This window comes from Capricornis sumatraensis, chromosome 11 (genome assembly GCF_032405125.1).
Source record: "Capricornis sumatraensis isolate serow.1 chromosome 11, serow.2, whole genome shotgun sequence".
NCBI lineage: Eukaryota > Metazoa > Chordata > Mammalia > Artiodactyla > Bovidae > Capricornis > Capricornis sumatraensis.
In genome coordinates this window covers 22,781,241-22,804,037 of record NC_091079.1, presented here as the reverse complement: position 1 = coordinate 22,804,037, position 22,797 = coordinate 22,781,241, and the positions used below count along the sequence as shown (strand labels likewise).

Sequence of the window (22,797 nt, the reverse complement as noted above, 5' to 3'; positions counted from 1 at the left end):
GACCTTTCACAGGAAGAGATGAGGAGGCGAAAGGTACTTGCTCCGTCCATTTGCTGAAATGCTGTCTTTTAAATTACAAGATGAAAAGAGATCTCTCTAAGAAATACGGGGATTAAAAGTGTTATTTCCAGTTTAGAAGCTTGAATATTCAGCCTATGATGCAGTCCCTCATGCCCCTCACCAGACACTCAGGAAAACGCTTGAATCCCTCAGCACCCTGGAAGTCAGAGCCCAGCTGGCCCCTCCCCGACCCCCCTCCCTGCCTGGACGGGTGACAGCGGATTAGTGCTGCTCACGGCTTGCCTAAGGCTGCACAGAGAGAAGGAGGACACAGGGACAAAACCCGCTCCCCTACACCTGCAGCCATCCTGGCACTCGGCCACGGGGTCAAGCAGACCTGAGTCCCCACCAAGTGCCTCCGATCTGACCCAGGCTGCCTGTCTGTAACCCGTGGACAGACGTTCTCGTGAGAGGGTACTAAGAGGACAGAGCACCGAAACTGCTCCAAGCAGCCGGGGCTCAGACACTGCACTCCGCACTAGAGGACGCGTTACTCTTGTCCTGGGCACACCTTCCTACCAGGAAGGGGTGGGGGAGAGACGCAGGCACCCCAGCAGCCCAACTGGAGCTGGCCCCTCTCCCGTGCAATGCCCCAGGTGCCCCAGGATGCCAGGGCTCCACCAAGGGCAGCCTCACAGCTACGCGGCTTTCAGGGACAGCTTCTTGCTGAAGGGGAGGCTGTGCCACGCTCGATGATCACACCAGAGTCTGAGGACCGCTCACCACTGGGGGGCGGGAGGCCCGCCCTGCCCACCCCAGGGTGGCCGAGCCTGTCCAAGGGCAGCCCACGTCAGCGCCCGGGGAGGCTGAGCTGTGCTGGAGCCGGCTCCACACGGCACGGGAAGAGTCTGGCGGGGGTTGAGCTCAGGACTCCAGGGGATGGGGGGCGTATGGGGCTCCGAGGGGACAGAGCCTGGAGGGACAAGGACCGCAGCCCAGTCTCGGGGTGTCCCATGGCCGCCAGGCAAGGTCCACCCACCACAGCCTCCTCCCCCAGAGCAGCTCCGTCAGACCAACCGCCCGGGACCCCTCCCGGAGACGGAGCACGTGTCAGAGCCAGGCAAGGCTGGAGAGTTCTAGAGGGAGGCCACGGGGGCTCCTGCGTCCCGCAAACACAGGACGCCCGCGGGCTGGTAGGTCCAGGGGAGCAGCAGCAAACTGGCTCCCCAGACAGGCGGGGCATCATGAGCTTGGCTGTACCCCACCCCTAAACAGCCTGGCTGCCCGAGACCCTTGCCACGCTGTCATCATCCCCTGGCCAGGGAGGGTCCTGAGTTACTCATCCTGACGCAGGCTCCACGGAGCATGTTCTGGAAGCACTGATATTTATTGAATGAATATTTTATGAATGAATAAAGAATGTGTGCGTTAGGAGCATTGAGAAATGAGGACTTAAGCACAAAGCTTAACAAGGAAGAAGCCGGAAGCACAAGAACAAACTGTGCTGGTTTGTGAATGGGCTCGTTAACATTGCTGAGACTTCCGGCGCCGCCAGGAGTGAGTCAACCCTAGAACAGGCTCGGCGATCTGTACATTTTTTAAAAGCAGGTTTTATTATTGGTGTCATGAGACGACCTGAATGGTGCCCTCTGGGATCTCAGCTTGCGTCTAAACAATGCAGATGGTCTCCTGCGCCACTTGGAGACCAGCACGGGGCCCAGGCAGCTGCTGGTGGCCTTGACCCCAAGGATGGGGCAGAGCCTCAGGAAAGAGCTGTGCTTACGCCCCAGAGCCAGAGCATTCAGCACCATGGCCTCCACGCAGCAGCACCTGGTCCCCGCACGCAGCCACACGGCCAAGAACCCGCAAGAATAGTAACTGTCAGGCGGGGCGGGTCCTTCCTCTCAAGGGTTAGGCGGTAAAGCCCTCCCGACTGCCAGCCCCGAACAGGACTGGGCATTCCTGGGTCATCAATGGGGGCATCAGACGGCCGCACCCTGGGAGCGACCTCGTGTGGATCAGCACGAGATGGGTGAACGGGCACGCGGGAACCGGGCGCGAGGCGCCATCGGAGGGCGAGACCTGACCACACTCAGCTCCAAAGCATGACGCTGACTGAGAGCGACTAAAGGACACACAGAAAAGAAAGAGACACACGATGCACAACCACTTACGTCATCAAACAGACGCCTCTGAAAACAGTGCTTCCTGGGGCCGTAAATAGACATGACGTAGTAGTGAAGGGGCACGTTGATGTTGCCACGCCCTGGAGGCATGGAGACCCCCAGAGGAGGAAGAGGAAGGGAGCTGGGGTGAGGGGAGTCAGGCTCCACAGCTCTTTCGTTTGCTCACTTCTTCCCAGTGTTTGCTTATGAGTTGAAAGAATTCCTCAGAGAACATTCTCTCCCCATTGTATGACATATCCCATAACTAACACTTCACTCTGTTTGATCAGCTCACTCCGTCCGCCTGCCCAGCCCCCTGCCAGGAATCTAACTCTTTAGGCATTCCCGAGGCTAGCCCAGCTATCGCGAGACACCACCCAAGTCCTCCGAGAGGCAGAGTTCCACACGTGCCGACAGTTTCCCTTTGGAAACAAAACCAACTTAACGGTGGGACGCACAAATCTTAAGTGCACACTGGCTTGATGGTAGCAATGGCAAAACACCTGTGTAACCCACACCCAAATATCGAGTCACACAGCACGACCATCACCCGGACTAGGCCCTGCGCCCCTTCCTGGTCAAAGCCCACCCCGTCCTCTCCGGAAGCAATGCTCTGCTTTTACCACTGTCTCAGCAGAGTCTTGCTGGTCCCGGGGTCTCAGATGCCTGAACCACACTGTGTCAGGCACCTGCGCTCGGCATGAGCTTCCTGACCCTGCCCACGGTGCTGGGTTAGGAGTTCACTAGTTTTACCTGCTGAGTAATAATCCACTAGGGAAATGCCACCGTTGAGTAGTCCTGCTCCCATGATATGGACACTCAAGCTCTTTCTAGCTTTTGACTTGGGACAATCTTTACAGGTCTTTTGTAAACATTGTTTTTTTTTTTTTTTAACTTTTCTTGAACAACTAGTGTTGGGATAGCTGGGTGGAGTATGTGCACGTTTACTTTTGTAAGAAACTGGCCTCCGTGGGCTGAGCTCGGGTGGCGGTGCCTCTCTCCCAAAGGCCTGAGCCTGGCCTGGCTGCTGCGGCATTAACTCCTCCGAGGAGCTTCCCACTGATGCTGATATCCATCCCTGAGATCGACAGACAGTGCCCCCGATACAGCTTTCCTAAGGATTTGACAGTGAAAGAAAGGTCTTGCCCAGAGGTCTGGGTGTCCTTAGACATGCTGCGTGATGGACATCGGCCGGCTCTCCCTTGACCTTACGACCACTCCCGTCCTTTCACTGAACCTGAATAAGGGCTGAAGTGTCTCTGAGACGGGGACCAGATTGCCCAGCCCCAGGGTCTCAGGGGCCAGCCTGACTCGGCTCCCCCATGGGTGGCAACAGGAGGGCCAGGGGCCCGAGGGAAACTTACCGCTGGCACTCGCCCGCGTGCAGGATGAGCTCCTCGTCGCTCCGGGCGCGGACGCTCAGCTCGTGCTCTGTGGCATTGAAGACGTCCAGGAGCAGGTGGCATTGCCGGGTGCTGTAGCAAGAGACAGAGCCCAGGTCAGCATCTTCTGACAAAGAGGAGAGTGACTCTGCCTCCCCTCCCCGAAGATCTGACGGTCCTGGGGCACGTCAGAGGTGCAGTTTATCAAAACGTCGTGCCCCCCTGGACACAAAGAGAAGACTCATTCTGAACCGACAGTGAATTCTACACTGTGGGTTTGCACAGGAGGCCTCCTTGATCCTGGGGCACATGCTTATAACCCACCTGCGCCCTTTACATGCTGGGTGACCTTGGGAAGGGACCTTGAGTTCTCCGAGCCTCACACATGACCACCAGGATGCCTGACCCAGCAGGAAAGCACTCGGCATATGGTGGTGTTCAATAAACGACCACGCCATCATGGTCTGGGATTTCTGTGGGTGCCAGGTTGGGTGCTGAGCAGGGGTACACAGAGAGCCATGTCCACAAAGAACCATGTCCACGCTGCATGCGCGTTCACTGAGAGTCCTCACGGGGACCACCCCTCAGTCCCTCCAGAACTGTGGGTGACACCATGAGGTCACTCACCACCCACCTGAAACCTCGTCTTCCTGCTTTCACTACCACAGATGGTAAAGCTGCAGAAACCAGATGCCCACCCCCGCAGGCCCCGAGGCGGGTGGCCACTGGATGAAGGTTTACCAAGCAATCGGCTTCTAGAGACTTCCCATCCCAAATAAGATGAAGAGCCCTGGAAGGAGATGATATCTCCCTTCCGTCTCCCGACTCGCTTCCTTCCCACTCAGGGAGAAGCAGGACCCAGAAAGCTCAGGGCTTTCGGGGGCGATGGGGACAATCACCATGGTATGGGGGGTCAGGTGGGGCCTGGGGGGTCTGGGAAATGATGGCACATGCTCACTAGCTACATGCATGAAAGAAAAGTCCAGGTACGCACGCTGCGGTCTGTGCTGGCTTCCATTTGTCAGCTCCCCATTATGGTCGAACGCTTGCCTAAAACTAACACAGCATCTCAAGTGCCAAGTGTCACAGCTGGCGAGTGACAGCTGATCAAGAAGCATCCACTCATGGAAACCAGGACACCCGGGCCCGAGACAGGAGCAGACAGGGTAGCCAGCAACAGAGGCTGGGCCGTTCTCCCTCCTGGAGGAAAAGGGCAGCTGGATTTTCACAGAAGGAAAAAACGAGAAGACTCGGAAACGGATCTGTGCTCTGGGTCATTTTCAGCTGAGCCTTTCTTCAACACGTGACCTTCCAAAGGGCGTCGGAACTCTCAGAGGTGCTTCTCCAAGTGTGGCAATGTAAGGTTTCGCTGGTGGTTAAGCGAAAGGGGAGAGAGGACGCACACCCACACGTGCCAGGCTGCCCACACGTGGTTATCTCGTACAAGAGCCCGGGGAGGTCGTCCGCCTGAGACCCACTGAGGGGAGAGGGGAGGGCGGCTCAGGAGATGGCGAGAGATGCTGGCGGATGGAGAGGGAGGCTCAGGGGATGGTAAAAGATGCTGGTGGATAGCCGAGACCGTCCACACCTAGAGCTGGAAATCCTGCAGTGCTCACAGTGGATGGAGACACATGGTCCAGTCCAGGCCGTGACCTCCGTCCTTCCCAGAGAAGGGAACTGAGGTGGCGAGGGCGCCGTGACTTGCCCAGGGGTTCACACATACATACACACCCATGCGTAGACACAGAGACTGGCATCACCCAAAGGCCATCTGGCACGTGTGAAACACCACATTTTCAAAACACACACCGACTGCGTGCACCTGCTCTCATGGGAGGAAGGGCAGCAGCGGCCGGATCATCCAGCCGTGCACCAGGAGGTGTCGCCCAACGTGGCTGCAGTTGGTTGTGGGTCCTGTGGGTGGGGGTGTCCTCCCAGAGGTGCAGCACTTGGGGAAACGTTCATGAGCTCTGGCAGCTGCCTACGAGAGGGCTCTTCACTCAGCCCACAGGAAAACTGAGCTTTCGAGAATGAAGATCTATTCCGCCCTTGTCATAACTTCATGAAATCTTTAATCACAGCAAAATCTTTCATCAGAAAGGGGAATTCATAAAACATTTATCAGAGGTGGAAAACTCAAGTGATTTTTTTTTTTTAAGCAGAAAAGACAAGACTCAAATCTGTGTTGTTTTCACTTGTAGAATATAGTTGTTAGATGTAACTGCACAGAAATGATGGATGTCAGAATATAACCCTTATTTTGGCCTCTATTTTTTTCTGACTCACTGCCTGCCTGCGGGGGCAGCCTGATCCAGGGCTTCTGTGCCTCCTAACTGCTGGCAGCATGAGATGCTGGTGGACCCTCGCTCTCTATCTTTCATTCATAAATTAATTCCCTTCCCCGAACTGCCTCCGTGCCGCGTGCCACCACCACGTCACTTACTCTGTGTGTCTTTCTATGTCACTTTGGGGATTCTCTTAGGCTTTAACCTGGGGCTTGAGTGCATAATTCACTTTTAGTTCTTGTGTGCTTTTTGGTTTTATTTTTCTTTTGTTTGTTGGTTTGCTGTTCATTTTTCTGAATCCATCTTTCGGGAGTACAGGGAAGCCCAGGAAAGCTACCTGGAAGAACTGAGATCAGAGCAAAGCTTTAGATCCATCTGCCTGGTCAGGGCAGGGGGAGACGGGGGTGGGCAGCAAAGGCCCAGCAACTGAGAGGAACCTGGAGTGCAGTCAGAGGGCCAGATGAGGCTGCCAGGCAGGAAGAACAGCACAGTCCACACAAAGAACAACGCGGGTGAGGCCACAGCTACAGACTGAGGACGCACCATTTCCTTGGTCCACGAGAAGGTCAGCTTTACTTTTCAATTCATATAAATATCTACTGAGTCCCTGTCATGCGTCAGGTGCTATTCTAAGCACTTGTGACATGGAGATCAACAAGAGAAACAGGGTCTCCGCTTTCACAGACCACAAATTCTTGTGAGGGGAGGGACCCAGGAAAGATAAGGGGAGTTAAAAGTGAAAAAAATATTTAGTCATATTTCGTAAAATAAGGAAAAATGGGTTCAAAAAGGTTGCTGAATACAGATTTAAGACATATATCCACACACAAAATCAATAATAACATTCCTATATATCAACTAAAAACAATAATAGAATATAATTTTTTTTAATATATCCACAATAGCAATGCACCTAGGGATAAATCTAACAAAATGTATACAGGACATTTATGGAAAAAATTCTAAAGTTTTATGGAATAACATTAAAGGTGATGAATAAATACAGAGATGTTTTATGTTCAAGAATAAGAAAACTTGGTATTTTTAAATGACTCATTTCTTTTCCACTCCAGTAGCCTTGCCTGCAAAATCCCATGGATGGCACAGACTGGCGGGCTACAGTTCACAGGGTCACAAAGACTCAGACGCGACTGAAGCAACTCAGCACGCACGCACTTCTTTCCTGGTTTATACAAATTTAATGCAACTCAATAAAAAAATCTCAACAGAGTTCTGGTTTGGGTCAAACTTGATACACGACTTCTAAAATTCATATATAAGGCCAAGAACATGTGAGACAACAACGAGAAAGGATTTTGGAAGGGATTTGACCAACCAGGTATCAAGAACTGCTATAAAGCTGTAATAATAAAGGCCCACAGCAGTGGAGGAGTGATAGACACATCAGAGAAGGAAAAAGCAACCCAGAAGCAGATCCACGAAGGTAGAGTAATAGTAAGTAAATCTGTAACAGCCACACACTGGAACCATATATATATATATATTTAAGTGAAGATGAATTAAGAACTCCAGACCTCACTGCAGGCTAAGTCTCATGTTAACAAGGCTGAGCGAACAATGCATGGCAGAAGGTAATTACAGTATACATTTATATCAAGTTTAAAATACTTAAAATTACTCTGTATTGCTGATAAGTCAACTGGAGGGCAGTAGTCTCTCTCCGTGAGGGGGAAAGAGAATAGGGCCACAGAGGAGCACGCACAGCTTTAACAGTTTCATTTTTCTTTCTTTAAATTAGAAAAACAGAGGCAAATACAGCAAAATGCAAAGCTCTGACAAGCCTGTGTGGTTGGTGATTATCCCCTTTGCTGTCATTCAGTAGCTAAGTCATGTGCAACTCTGTGATCCTATGGACTGCAGCTCACCAGGCTTCCCTGTCCTTCACCATCTCCAGGAGTGTGCTCAAACTCAGGCCCACTGAGTCAGTGATGCCATCCAATCATCTCATCCTCTGTCCGCCCCTTCTCCTCTTGCCCTCAATCTTTCCCAGATCAGGGTCTTTTCCAGTGAGTCGGCTCTTCGCATCAGGTGGCCAAAGTACTGGAGCTTCAGCTTCAGCATCAGTCCTTCCAATGAGTATTCAGGACTAATTTCCTTTAAGACTGACTTGGTTGGATCTCCTTGCAGTCCAAGGGACTCTCAAGAGTCTTCTTTACCAGCACCAAAGTTCAAAAACATCAATTCTTCGGCACTCAGCCTTCTTTATAGTCCAACTCTCACATTCATATCTGACTACTGGGAAAACCAGAACTTTGAACAGACGGACCTTTGCTGGCAAGTGATGTCTCTGCTTTAGCCTTTCTGTACATGTTGCTTACACTTAACATGTTTTTTAAGAGATCTTTTTAAAGTCACTTAGAATGTTGCCTTAGCCTGGGCCCCCACCCCCCAGGAAGCTGAGACGGAGAAGAGGGCTGGGGTGGGAGTGGGTGTCTGAGGAGGGGACACTGAGGGGAGCAGGTCAGCCATAGGCTGCACCACGAGTGTGCCCTCAGGCGGAGGATAGGGGGTTACTTGTTGGGCAGCCCCCACCGCCCAGCTCAAGCTTCCCTGCAAAGAATCAAAGCCCCACACTCGCTGCAGGCCCTGTGCAGGGTGAGCACCCATGCTTCAGCCTTAGAGAAGACCCGCAGAACATTCCAGAAATCAAGAGCTACCCAGCAGAGCGAAGCTGAGGTGCCGTCAAGTCACCCTTCATAAATCTGGCTGCAACAGAGACGGCTAATGTGAGACGTGGGCTAGGACTTGAGGCATGATAACAAATTTTTTTTTTTTAATTAAGTGCATCTCCTGAAATCTTGGGCTTCCCAGGTGGCTCAGTGGTGAAGAACTTGCATGCCAATGCAGGAAGTGTGCGCTCGACCCCTGGGTCAGGAAGGCCCCCGGAGAAGGGAGTGATAACCCACTCCAGTACTATGCTGCGTGTGTGCTCAGTCACTCAGTCCTGTCCAACTCTTGTGACCCCACAGACTGTAGCCCACCAGGCTCCTCTGTCCATGGGATTCTCCAGGCAAGAATACTGGAGTGGGTTGCCATTTCCTTCTCCAGGAGATCTTCCCAACCCAGGGATCGAACCTGGGTCTCCTGCACAGCCGGCAGACTCTACCGACTGAGCTACGAAGAGTACTCTTGCCTGGGAAATCCCATGGACAGAGGAGCTTGGCGGGCTACAGCCCGTGGGGTCACGAAAGAGTCGGACACGACTTAGCAACTGCACAACAACCTGAAATCATAAATAGAGATAACAACTGACTTCAGATGTGATGGCAAAGGAGAGTGGCATTTCATTTCAGACCCACACAATAAGAAGGCGACCGTACGAAGGTCTTGGAGCAGTGCTTTCCAGAGAAGGCAGTTAAGGCCAAATCTTAGAGCAGGGTGGAATCAACGGACAGAACGAGCCAAGAGCAGAGAGGTCCAAAATTAACGACAGAGTAAAGGTCATGCAAAAAGTTCAGATTTTAGTCTAAGGATGATGGGAAGCTTATCTTTAGAGTCTTGAGCAGATGACTGACATGAATTGGTTTATGCTTTTTAAAAACATGAGGAGTTCTTATTCTGGAAAAGATGGAGTAAGCACAAATAACCCATCCCCTGTCACCCTTACTGAATCCAGCTATAAATCCTATATACAATGCAGGCAGCAGCTCTCTGATGGTCTGAAAAGTAAATTATAGAAGGTGGATTTGGGAAGGAGATCTGAAATCCAAGGTCCTCTGAACATCATGAAAGGGTGGGAGAGGAGGTCCTCTGGGCTTGTTCTTTTTTCTCTTCTCTTTCTCCCATCCCCCGGCCCCCGGGCAGTACCTCTATGAAACAGCATCATGATGGCAGTCATTCAAGACCAGGACACCAAGGGACCTAGGCAGCCAGTCCCACAAGCACAGGGCCAGTCCCCATCACTTTGACTCCCCGTCTCTGTCCTCTGACCAACAGTCCCTCACACAGACACATAGCAGGGAACTCAACCCCTGGCTTTGCTGTGGAGAGACAGGGAAGGGAAGCCCCTGGACAGTGCTGGGAAGACTGTAGAAAGGACAGAGGGGAAGACAGTGGCTTGCTGAAGTGGTACTTGACCTGGGGTCTCCGTGGAGTGAGCATGGGGGGACGGATCCTGAGCGGCAAGCCATGGGCTCCAGGAACTGAGCTCCAGGAAGGCACCCACAGGATGGCCCAAGGAGGACTGCAGACTCAGAAACCAGAAGTGCAGCCTGGTCCAGAGAAGGCACTCCAGAGCCGTGGTGCAGACCACCCACCAAAACAAAAATACCCATGTTCCCTTCAGCGTGCAAGCAGGGCCACAACATCTCACAGCATTACAAGCAAAAGGTCTGCAACCTAAGGCTATAACCACTCAGCAGAGGAAGAACCCAGGAAAAAGCTAATTTGCAATGGAAACCAAAAATCAACAGACTACAACTTCAAGATGATAGGCTTATCACAAAAAGACTTTAAACATGTTCTGCAAAGTAAGGGCAAACACTTACTTGAAACAAACGAAAAGATAAAATCTCAGCAAAGAAAGAGAAGATGTAAAGAGAAAGCAAAGAGAAACCTGAGGAAAAAACTGAACTGAAAATTTCACCAGGTGGTGAATTACCTGAGTAACTGAGGGGACGATTTGCTGTAAAATAAGAAAGGATACAGAATAAAGAGCACCACCGACCAACTAAGTACCGGATACTTGGTGAACATTCCACCATCAAAATGGCAGGACATCCACACTCCTCAGGTTATATGCAACATTTACCAAAGGAAACCATTTCCAGGCCATGCAGGGAAAAAAATCTCTAGCGACTTTAAAAGAACAAAAATCACACAAACTTTTTTTTTGAACCACAAAGGAATTAAACAAGCATATTTGAAGATAGATTAATAGTATATCCAATGGAAACAACTGAGAGAAAAAAAGGGATTAAAAACAGTCCTATGAGACAAGAAAATCTCTAAAAGTCGTGTCATAGGAGTTTGAGATGAAACAAAACAAAACATACACAGTTTTTGAAAAAATAATGGCTGAAAATTCCCCAAATTTGGCCAGAAAAAAAAAAAAGAAAACACATAAATGTACAGATTCAGGAAGCTCAACAAACGCCAAGCCATATAAATTTTTTAAAATCTATGCCCAGAAACATCCTAATCAAGCTAAACTTCAAAAAAGCAAAAGGGAAGAAGTCTTCGGCAAGAAGCCACCTGAAAGCAGCTTGAGTGAACACACTCGGTACAGGGGGAGCAGTCCGGAGTCTGAAGGTTTCTTACCAGCATCCCAGTTTGGTCACTTAATGGGTGTAATATCTTAAGTAAGTCATTCAATTTCTCTGAACCTCACTTTCCTCAGTGAAGACAAGAATGCCTACGTCATGGAATTATTAAGAGGCTCCAACAGAAAAACACACAACAACAACAAAAAAAGAAAAATGAAGGAGCTTTGTAAAAGTACAAGCAGAATGCTGCATAAACGGGAGGGGGGGGGGGGACTGTTATTATTGTTATTAGCTTGGTTGCAGTCAGTGGGACAGCAAGAGGAAACGCACACAACCCTGCCAGCAACACAATCCCAGCTAATGATTCGATACTGACTCAGCAAAAAGTGAATAGGAGAAACTCCTATGCCAAGGTCTGAGTCTGTCTAAAAATGTGGCCCCATGCCCAGAAAGCTAAGTGGTGCTTTCTCCCCAAGTCTGGCTGAACTGTTCTAGGCCTCCAGGGTCCACACATCACCGCTCCATGGATCCTAGGAGTGCAGTGTGTGAGTAAAGACACAGCCAGGCTGGTAGTGATAGCCACGTGGACAGAGAAACCTGGCAGGAGCTGTCAGGAGCGGGACACGACTGAGAGACTGACACTTCTCTTTCTCCATGCTGAAACTGGCTACTAATATTTCAGGAAAGACTGGTTGGTAACAGGCAGTTAGTTAGTTAGTTTAGTCGCTCAATCATGTCTGACTCTTTGTGACCCCATGGACTGCAGCACACAAGGCTTCCCTGTCCATCACCAACTCCCAGAGCTTACTCAAACTCATGTCCATTGAGTTGGTGATGCTATCCAACCATCTCATCCTCTGTCATCCCCTTCTCCTCCTGCCTTCAACCTTTCCCACATCAGGGTCTCTTCCAATGAGTCGGTTCTTCACCATCAGGTGGCCAAAGCACTGGAGTTTCAGCTTCAGCATCAGTCCTTCCAATGAGTATTCAGAACTGATCTCCTTGCGGTCCAAGGGACTCTCAAGAGTCTTCTCCAACACCACAGTTCAAAAGCAATGATTCTTTGGCGCTCAGCTTTCTTTATAGTCCAACTCTCACATCCATACATGACTACTGGAAAAACCACAGCTTTGACTAGACGGACCTTTGTTGGCAAAGTAATGTCTCCGTTTTTTAATGTGCTATCTAGGTTGGTCATAGCTTTTCTTCCAAGGAACAAGCATCTTTTAATTTCATGGCTGCAGTCATCATCTGCAGTGATTTTGGAGCTCCCAATAATAAAGTCTCTCACTGCTTCCATTGTTTCCCCATCTACTTGCCATGAAGTGATGCCATGATCTTCGTTTTCTGAATGTTGAGTTTTAAGCCAACTTTTTCACTCTCCTCTTTCCCTTTCATCAAGAGGCTCTTTAGTTCCTCTTCGCTAGAGACCATATATGTGTGTGCTCAGTCGTGTCCAATGCTTTATGATCCCATAGACTGTAGCCCACCGGGCTCTTCTGTCCACATGGGTGGACAGGAAGAAGAGCTTTCTTGTAAGTCTTAAGAAAGCCAGGAAACTTATTCAATCTAATGTGAAAGTTGCTCAATCATGTCCGACTCTGTGACCCCATGGACTGTAGAGTCCATGGAATTCTCCAGGCCAGAAAACTGGAGTGGGTAGTCTTTCCCTTCTCCAGGGGATCTTCCCAAACCAGGGATCAAAATCAGGTCTCCTGCATTGCAGGTGGATTGTTAACCAGCTGAGCCACAAGGGAAACCTTCAATCTAAAGTGACTCAAAAAACAGAACATATCATATAATGTTTTTCTGGTGATATGATCTCATCTTCACTCCTGCCACACAGATTATGGAGCTTCCAAATCTTGCTGAAGACTGTGACAGTAGATTTACTGTCCATTTGAACCGAGTTTCCCAAAGAGTGATGTGATATTCCCTTTCCCAAAGGGGACTCACGCCCTGAGGAAGGGACAGACTTGTGCCTGTGCTTTGGAATGAACACTTCAGCATCGCCTGGAGAAAGAGTTGGAAAGGGAGAAACTGAAAGCAAGAGAGACTCTGAAAAGCTGTTGCAACTATCCCAGAAAGGGAAGAGGAAGCTGGCCTGAGGGACAAGGGTGATACGCCTGAGTCAGTCCAGGACTACTGAAGTGGAAAGGACAGATCTGGTGACCGGTAGAAACAGGGGAACGTTTCCCTGTGGTTGGCTGACACGCAACCCAGCCTCTGGGGAGGATCTCAGGGCTGCACGTTACTGAAGGCAGGAAGAGCCTCTGTTTCTGAGCTTTTAGTTGGTAAGTTTTAAAATGTTCCCTGTAGTAAAAGGAAAAAATTTTGAAATGGTGAGAATCAAAGAGACACAGGGTAACCAGCGTCGGCAAGGATGTGCAGGAAACTGGAACCTTCGTACCCTGCTGGTGGGAACGTACAGTGGTACAGCCGAGCAGGAAAATAGTCAGGCAACTCCCTAAATGGTTAAATAGTCACCATATGATCTGGTAATTCCACTCTGAGGGATACCCAAGAGAAATGAAAATGCAAGCCCACACAAAAACTGGTACATGAATGTTCGTAACAGCATTATTCCCACCAGCCAAAAGGCGGAACCAACCCATCAACTAATGAACAGTAAACGAAATGCCACACATCCACACAATGAAATACTGTCCCACATAAAAACAAACAACATACTGATGCCTGCTTGTGGGTGAACCTGGACAACATGATGCTGAGTGGAGAGAGCCAGTCACGTTCTAAACCAGGCAAATCTACAGAGACAGAAAGTAGGCTGAGGCGGGGTAGGGTGGCAGGGAGGAGGGAGACAGGAGGCACTGCTGACGGGCACGGGGCTTCTGCTGGGAGAATGAAAAGCTCCAAAATCAGATGGTGGTGACGGCTGAACCACTCTGCGACTAAACCCAAAACACTGAATTACACAGTTAAGTGGGTGAGTTGTGCGGGATCCCAATGATGCTTCCATAAAGCGCGGGTGTGCAGGCGGCGGGAGCACAGGGGTGCTGGAGATGGGCTCTGCAGGCTCGCGGCTCAGCCCCACAGCTGCTACACCTCACCCCGGCCCAGCGCTCAGCATCGCTGTGGTCTTGCCACGCACGCTATCTATCCCACTCCACCATCTGCTGTGCGTTCGTGACGGACCACAGGTACGAGAGAAGAACCACGAAGCCCGCACATTAAGAGGGGCACGAAAATGAACGTTGGGACACCTGGGCCTCAAACCCAAGGTAAAAAGGTGACACAGAATGACAGCTAGGGCGTAGTCAGCCATTCATTCTCTGGGAATGAAGACAAGCCCAACTCATAAAGGGCGGAAACGTACTTACAAATGACAACCTGAAATCACAGTTCATGGGATTGGCATTTGACACTATGATGATTTAAACTTTGAAAATGCCAAATGCAAAAATTCCAAGTGGAAGGTCACAAACAGCTCTGGCCAGTTATTGATGACAGACAAACTACCTTTTAACATACGCTCAATCCCTAAATCAGGTATGACATGGGCCTTTTTAATTGATGTTTATAAATCATACTCCTTAATATACTTAGTGTGTTAAAGTTGCTGTTCAGTTGCTAAGTTGTGGCTAACTCTTTGTGAACCCCATGGACTGCAGCACGCCCAGGCTTCCCTGTCCTTTACTATCTCCATGAGTTTGCTCAAACTCATGTCAACCAGTGTATGTTACTTGTTAAACAGAAACAATCTTTAAATCTGTCTTTAAGCAAAGAATATTGATAGTGTTTTAAAATGAACACTGAGACATAACATGCAATAATATAATGGTTCAAAACAAAATTAAAATAATCAACAGTAATAATTTAATAATGTATACAATTAAGACAGAAAATAGGACCCTTCAATGTACAGCTGTGAGTGGAGACAGGACAGTGAGAGGTGACTCATGGCCTGGACAGCCCCTCAGTGACGACACTGGGGACCAGAGGGTGCTCACCGCCACATCAACCCAGAAGACGTGCCCAGCGGCTCCTGCCACGGCTGGTGTTGGGGGGGGGAGGGTGTCCCAGCTCCTTCCTGTACAGATCTAGACTATTTAACACCTGCAAACAGGGTGAAAAGTGTGCTCATCACTGCAGTGAGCACACACCAACAGGAGCAGGAGCAGATGAGGCAAACGCAGTAAGTCATTACTCTCCTTCCAGCTGGAGGCTCCGCGAGCGGACTAGAAGGAGAAGCAACCCTGGGCAGGGACACTGGGCAAAGAGCAGCCTTGGGTTTTGAGGCACAAGGGTCTTCCTGATGTCCAGTCATTTTTGTGCCCCTCTTAACATGTGGCCTTCATGGTTCTCTTCTTGCCCCTGCTACACATGGCCTGTTACAAGCACAAACCAGACAGAGGAAATGATGTGCTCGTCAAGACCACAGGAAGGAAAACTGAGGACTAAAGAAATAGGAAATGACTTGCTCAGGACCACAGAGCGGATGAGCGGGAGAAAAAGGATCAAAATCTGAAAGCAGAGGCGGGCACACTGGGTTCTGAATCCCGCGCTTCTTAAAATCCTAATTCTTGTTAAATTAAAAACCCATTCAAATCAACACAGCAACCTGGAAAAGATCGACCGTGATAAAATCTAGCACTAAAAGTGCCTTTATTACATGTCTGTGAGCACGGGCCGCCCACGGCGTGGAACAGTCCCACCCCACAGGGGGAAATGGGATTTTTCTAACTGGCCGGGAGAAGCACCGTGGTGTGTCAGGCTGTGTGATTTCTGTTAATAATGTAATAACTCCCACACCTTACACCCTGGCTCAGGGGAGTGCATTTCCCACAGAGCTCAGAGCAGTGATGTGTAAGATTGGGTCATTTATCCTAACGGTCTGGGAAGAAATTGCTCCTGAGGAGGGGAAGGCAGGGTGGCCCCATCCATTTCAGTCTGTCCCCAACAACATTAGCAGGCGGCTCGGTGTAAAAAGTGAATCTCAGAGGTAATTGATCTCCTAAATAAAAGTCAGCTGAAACCCAGGTACACCCCTGAAGGAGGATGGTTTAAAAAAAAAAAAAAAAAGGCAAAGAGAATTCCACCTGCCATCTATGCTGTGCTTTGGCTCCGGGAAAACACTGGCCCCTCCGGTGTTCACTTTCATTCTCTCATCCCCCATGAGGGGGCAGAGCTGGTGACCACAGCAGTGGGGACGGAGGGCTGAGGCTGGGAGAGATCCAGAGACGTTTCCACAGACAGAGAGGGTAAGGGGGGGCCCAGGCTTCTGGAAGCCCACTTCAGAGCACTGTGATGGGAAGCATGGGTTTTGCTGGAGAGAAGACCAACATTCAAATCCATCTCTTTTGCTCATTAATGTGCAATCTGGGGTGAGTTATTTAACATCTGCATACAGCAACACTGACTTCAAAGGGTTCTCGGGAGTTTAAATGGGACACTGCACAGTGGACCGAGGGCATGACTAGGAATAGGGTGGGTCCTGAATAAATGGGATTTCCCTGCCCTGACTTCTCTTCTAGAACTCTATCAGTAAAAAACTACCAATGAGAAAAACGGCATAAATCATCAGTATTACTGAGAGGAGCACTGGTGGCTCAGCTGGTAAAGAATCTGCCTGCAGTGCAGGAGACCTGGGTTTGATCTCTGGGTAGGGAAGATCCCCTGGAGGAGGGCATGGCAACCCACTCCAGTATTCTTGCCTAGAGAACTCCATGGACGGAGGAGCCTGGCAAGCTACAGTCATGGGACCACAAGAGTTGGACACAACTGAGCGACTAAACCACCACCGCCAATGAGAGGAGCAGATACACAAACCAGCCCAGGAGCAAACGATGTAATAACCTTTGGTGTTCTGGTTTCAGAACAGGGTACATGAGCCTTTTTATGCCAGCAATAAGGCTGTCTTTTGATGAATGTATAGCTTCTTTTTGCATCAAAGTCAGCTTGAATGCCCATAAAGGCCCCAGCTAACATGGATTCGGTCATCTAGCTGTGCGTCTGTGTCTGCAGCACCTTGCAGTCAGGGTATCTGGAAGCCAGTCTGTCACCGGCAAGCTGTGAGACTCTGGGAAAACCACAGGCCTTCTCTGGGCCTCATCTGTGATGCAACTGTGTGGAGCCTGGCCATCTCTGGGGATGCCTGACTCTAAAATGGCCCGATGCTAAAAGCAAATTCTCACCTGGGAGCAAAATGAAAACTAGTGTCTACAGAAAACCATGTCATGTCAACCTGAACAGAGTATAGATTAAATGCATGATAAGTCTGCTGTATTTCAGGCCAACGATTTATACAGGTCTCTACAGAAACTGGAGCATAAATATCAGAGCAGGCACTCCAAACTCTGTCCAGTAGGCACTGGGAAAGTCTTCAAGCCAGACAGTGATGTGGGAACATTTGTCTTTACAGGACGATACAGGAGCAGGCTGGAGGCAGGGGAGTATTTCCAGAGTCCCACGGAAAGATGGCAAACCTCAACCCACAGGATCAGGGCTCAGTGAGACAGGGCAGGAAAGGAGAGGGACTAGAGGAGATCCAAAGCCAACCCGCGAGCAGGGAAAAGAAACACGTAGGCCAAAAGGAAGAGAGTGAGGCCGGCAACCAGGAGCCAAACAGCACATCAGCCCACCGCCAGCTCTTCCAGTGTGCCGCACAAACCACAAGGCAGCAATTTTTCTCGTCTTAAATTGTCACTAAGAGCAGCAGGGGCCATGGCATGGAAGCCAGACAGCAATAGGGGGAAACGAGTCCAACTTGGTGACAATCTGCGCTGTTTCTCAGACCTATTTATGTGAGCGGTGGCAGCAGGAGATGAGGAGACGAGAAAGAGGCACACGCCAGGGTGACGGTGGAGCGGGCTGAATGCATGGGAAGGGCCTGAGAAACTCGAACAGCATCTGGCGGGCATCCCGGCCAAAGCTTCCTGCCGGCAAGTGCTTTGATGCCTTTTACAAATTCAAAACAGAGGCGAGCGCTGGCAAGAGACACCATTACTCTGTGGATTGAAAAAGTGATAGATGATGAAACGCGATGCTGAAAAGCCCAAGCTCAGCCACTGATTCTCACCGAGGCCATTTCCCGTGGCTGGAGAAAAGCAGTCTTTCCTATGAACTCAAACTGCCCTTCCTTTGGTTGGGGGACGGCGGGGGGCGGGGGGGGAGGAGCTGTATCACTCTAAAGAGAGTTTTCCATCGACATAAACATCCCCCCATTATACTCTGTGGACAACAGAGCCCACAGGTGGAAGGGGCTGCTGCTCATGACGGTCTCTCCCACCACGGTCAGCGTAAGTACCACCAGGCCACCCCATGCTACCCGGAGAGGTAAGGCGTCCCTAGACAGGGGGATGTGGAAGCACCTGGGGGTCAGGACCTGCCTTCCGAAGGCTGCTCACCACCTGGGCAGGAATCCAACCCCACAGGCTCTCCAGATGTCTGCAGCCCCATCCGGCACTATCCCCAGGTCACCACAGGTCAGTTTAGGGTGAGAAACTGTCATTCTCCCACCTAAGGGAGGAACAGCCTCTAGTATCTCTGGCCTCTTCTGGATCTGAAGCAGACAAACTGATTTCTTCCTCCCTGAAGGAAGGCTAGGCCGGGAGAACCAAGCAGGAGGAAAATCCTCCCCCAGGGAGGGCGCTCTGGGCAGAATGACCCACCCTCCCGACAGCTGGGGGCTCCAGGAAGAGCGGGCCAAGATGCTGGATGGCCTGGCCCTGCACAGTCCTCCTGGGAGGACAGTGGGACAGAGACAGACAGGCTGGACTCCTCCAGGAGTGTCCAAGGCACAGGGCCATGTGCCAAGTCCCTGCTAACAGGAGAGCTGCGCCAGACCGGAGCAAGGCCCGGGCTCGGGACAACAGGTGGGAACTCTGTCCCTCCCCACGACGACCACAAGCAAGCAAGCGGCAGGGATGACGCGATCACCACAGCACGGGCCAAGTGGGAAGCCCGTCCACCCCATCTCCCTGAAGAGGCATTTCCCTACACTGCCTGTTCATCTGATGAAGACCCGGGGAGGCTGACCACCCTGGCACACTGGGCGGTGGGACCAAGATGAACACCACAGCCAGAGCTGCAGGTGCAGCGCCATCAGCCACGAGAGCAAGGCTGGCGAACAGCTGAGGTGCACGTACCTGGTGGCCGGCAGGGTACTGACCCGCGTGAAGAACACAGATGGTTCCACCTCCACGTGCAGCCCCAGGGCCAGGTTCCTGTAATACCCTTCAACGTGGCCTGGGCCTCCGGAGTATTTGAAGTTCAGGACAGCTTCCAGGGTCTAAAAAGATGGAAGGAAAAAAAAAAAAAGGTCACTTACTACTCCCTGAGCCGACTGCCATCCGGCCACGTGGCCGGCCCCCCTCAGGTGAGGAAGGTGAAGCGATGGGCACTGGGCAGCTCCACCAGGGCGGCCACTGGCACCTGACCCTGGTGCCATCTTTCCTCCAACGACGCCCCGCAGCTAACCACACACATGATTCTCAGCCTGCAAACACGAATGGAGAGAAGCTCAAGGATGATTCTGTGATGGGATCCAGCATTTCAGAGAGACAAGTGCATCTCAGTCAGCGTCACTTAAACACACAGATCAGGTTGGGGGGCTGGGTGGGGGCTTCCATGAGGGAGCTGGAGCATGGCTCCTGGGCTAACAGTGAGCAAGGCTGACGAGCCCGAGACTCATGCAGATAAGGTCACTGGGCAGCCATGGAGCCAGAAGGCCAAGCAGAAACAAGTCCCTTCCAGGAGGGACATGGCAGGGACACCTGACCAGACAAGCCGGCAAGAAGGAGTCAGTTCAGACGTCCATGAACTTCTAAGGGCTGAGGAGGGGCTCTACAGATAGTGGAGACCCTCCAGATGCAAGGACAGTTCCCGCCCATGCCAGGCTCTTCTCCAAGGACCTCCCCTGGGGGCCTTGCACACTCCCCTAGGAGACTGGCACGGGCAGAGGTACAGGGGAACCTCCCTGGGTAGTAAAGGCCTGGAGGACATGGTCAGCAGCCACCAGGGGAAAAGCATGAAACGAAAACCCCAGCTCCAACCCCTTGCCCCCATCCCGCCCCCATCCACACCCTTCTCTCCTCCAAAGCAAAATCTTTAGCTTCTGGAGGAGGGGTGAGCAATGCCAAAGGCACACAGGCAGGGGTAAATATCCTTCCTAGTGAGGCGAGGAGAGGAGGGCCAGGAGGACAGGAGAAACAGAGCGGGAAGCCCGTTCAGAGCGCCCGCCTCTAGACCAGGCAGAGGCTGGTGCTACTGGGAGGGGGCGGGCAGCGCAGGGACTCCGAGAGCCCACACCCACTATGCGGGGTGCAACTCCAACTGGGGATGGCAGCAGCGGGAGGACAACGGCGTGCCCCTCTGCTCCTGCAGGCCCCCGGGAGGAAGCCCCTGGGGTAGGAGGGAAGGTGTGGAGAGACCCCCATCCAGGTGCTGGCAGGCAGGCAGGGCTCAGGGCTGAGGAGAGAGGACCTTTATGGGGAAACCGCCTGGAACCTCAGCAGCCCCTACCTCCTTCCTCGCCCTCCCCCGGCACGATCCAGAGCCTGTGCCGCACCAACAGTAACCATGGCAACAGGAAATCTCAACCCCAGCTCAGCTCCTACTAAAATGACTCAGCCTTCCCCAGTAAGGTCCTAAAACAGGCAACAGCACACTGCGGCCTGTGGGCCACACCTGGCCTGCAGCCTGGCTCTGGATGCCCTGGAGCTGAGAACAGTCTTTTACATTTTTAAAGGGCTGCACAACAAAACAAATGACAAAACCAAAGAAGAATATGCAACAGAGACCACAGGCGGCCAGCACAGCTGAAATATTTATCAGATGCTCTGTCACATAAGAAGTTGACTAATAAAACTCTTAAGAAGCAAACATAGCCGTCAATCATCGGGACCTTGGATTAGGAATGATTCCGGAGATAACACACCAAGAGACAAGTGGCTGGGGTCATGGAAACCCAAGGAGGGCAGAACTTTGGAGAGGAGGGCTGGAATGCCCACTGCTGCAGCCAAGCCATGTAAACAGGGCCTGAGAAAGTGTCCACCACATCTGGAGACAGGCTGGGCTCCGATGACCCTAGTAGGGGTGTTTCCCAGGAAAGAAAGAGGGAGGGTGAGCTGGGAGCACTGTCAGCCGAGGGGGCCTCAAAACCATGTGTTCAGGGTGGGGATTCGAGCACACGCCTGCCCATGAGAGCCGAGGGAAACCACGTGTCCCAACCTCAGAGCAGGCCCACCCGCCTGCCCTCCTCCCCGTGCTCCACCAGTCACGACTCAATAAGCTGTCCATGGAAGACACAGCGCTTAGCCCTCAGGCAATGGCAACTGACTCCAGTACTCTTGCCTGGAAAATCCCATGGACAGAGGAGCCCGGTAGGCTGCAGTCCACGGGGGTGCGAAGAGTCGGACATGACTGAGCGACTTCACTTTCACTTTTCACTTTCATGCCTTGGAGAAGGAAATGGCAACCCACTCCAGTGTTCTTGCCTGGAGAATCCCAGGGACGGGGGAGCCTGGTGGGCTGCCGTCTATGGGGTCGCACAGAGTCGGACACGACTGAAGCGACTTAGCAGCAGCAGCAGCAACTGCATTCATTGACCCATTCCTCCTCTACAAAGGAGAGGCAGGCACAGCTACGAAAGTGCTTAAAATGAAAGAAAACCACCTATGTGCATGCTGTCAGGCGCCATCCCAGCTGGAGGACGGTTCTCCTCTGGGAAGGACACAGACAAAAATCCCAGAGACAAGCAGCCTGGTATGGCGGGTGGGGACCAGGGAGGGAGGCCAGTTAAGCTCGGCTTGTTGCTCTGGCTAAGTGAGATCTTGAGCCTGTTATCCCACCACTCAGCCTCAGCTTCTCAACTGTTAAATGGGGCTAATAATGAACACCTATCTCACTGTACTTTAATGAAGACTCAGTGAGAAAGTGAAGTATAAGCTCAAGCAGGCACTCATTAAATAGACTCCTTTTTCCCTCTGCACCCTGACCTCTCAATACCTGAAAACAACGTGGCTTACAACAGGAAGAAAGGGGAAATGGATTCTGATCCCATTTAACATTTTTTTGTAGCGTGGTAAAATACGCATAAAACCTATCATTTTAACCATTGTTAAGTGTACAGTTATTTGGCACTAGGCACTTCCCCATTGCTGTATAAATATCACCACCATCCATTTCCAGAACTCTTTCATCTTCCCAAACTGAACGCCACACGAACTACGCAACCATCGCCTTCCACTCTCCCCGCCTCTGGCAGCCACCACTCTCCTTTCTGTCCCCGTGAATCTGGCTGCTCTCGAGGCCTCATGGGAGTGGGATCGCAGCACTTTTGTCCTGTTGCGACTAGCGTTTCCACGGCTCATCCGTGCTGTTCCAGGAAGTAATTCCTTTTTAAAGTTGAATAACATTCCACTGAATGGACGTACCACATTTTGTTTAGCCATTCGCTCGCCAACACACACTTGGGTTGCCTCCACTTATCGGCTATCGTGATTAACGCTGCTATGAATGTGAGTATGCAGACACCTGTTGAATCTCTGCTTTCAATTCCTTTGGGTATATCCCCCAGAAGTGGAGCTGCTGGATCAGAAGATAATCCTGTATCGAACCTCTTTAAAGAACCACCGTACCATGTCCTACTGTGACAGAACTGGTTTACATTCCTGACAGCTGTGCAAAGGGATTCCAATCTCTCCACATCCTCAGCAATACTTATTTTTTCCTAGTTGATTGGTTGTTTTTAATAACCACCATCCTAATGGGGGTGAAG

The 22,797-nt window shown here is 51.2% G+C and overlaps 1 protein-coding gene across 5 annotated transcripts in view; it reads right to left on the bottom strand.

Moving 5' to 3' along the window:
* The window catches only part of TRAPPC9 (trafficking protein particle complex subunit 9), a 385,435-nt gene that overhangs the window by 145,753 nt on the left and 216,885 nt on the right, over positions 1–22,797 (bottom strand). For 4 of the 5 annotated variants that reach the window (XM_068983500.1, XM_068983498.1, XM_068983503.1 and 1 more), the window contains 2 exons: positions 19,166–19,308; positions 3,530–3,640 (listed from right to left, as the gene is read on the bottom strand). In XM_068983500.1, the coding sequence (XP_068839601.1) occupies positions 3,530–3,640; positions 19,166–19,308 (254 nt within the window). The remainder of the gene's footprint in view (positions 1–3,529; positions 3,641–19,165; positions 19,309–22,797) is intronic. The other variant, XM_068983502.1, reaches the window with a different exon arrangement.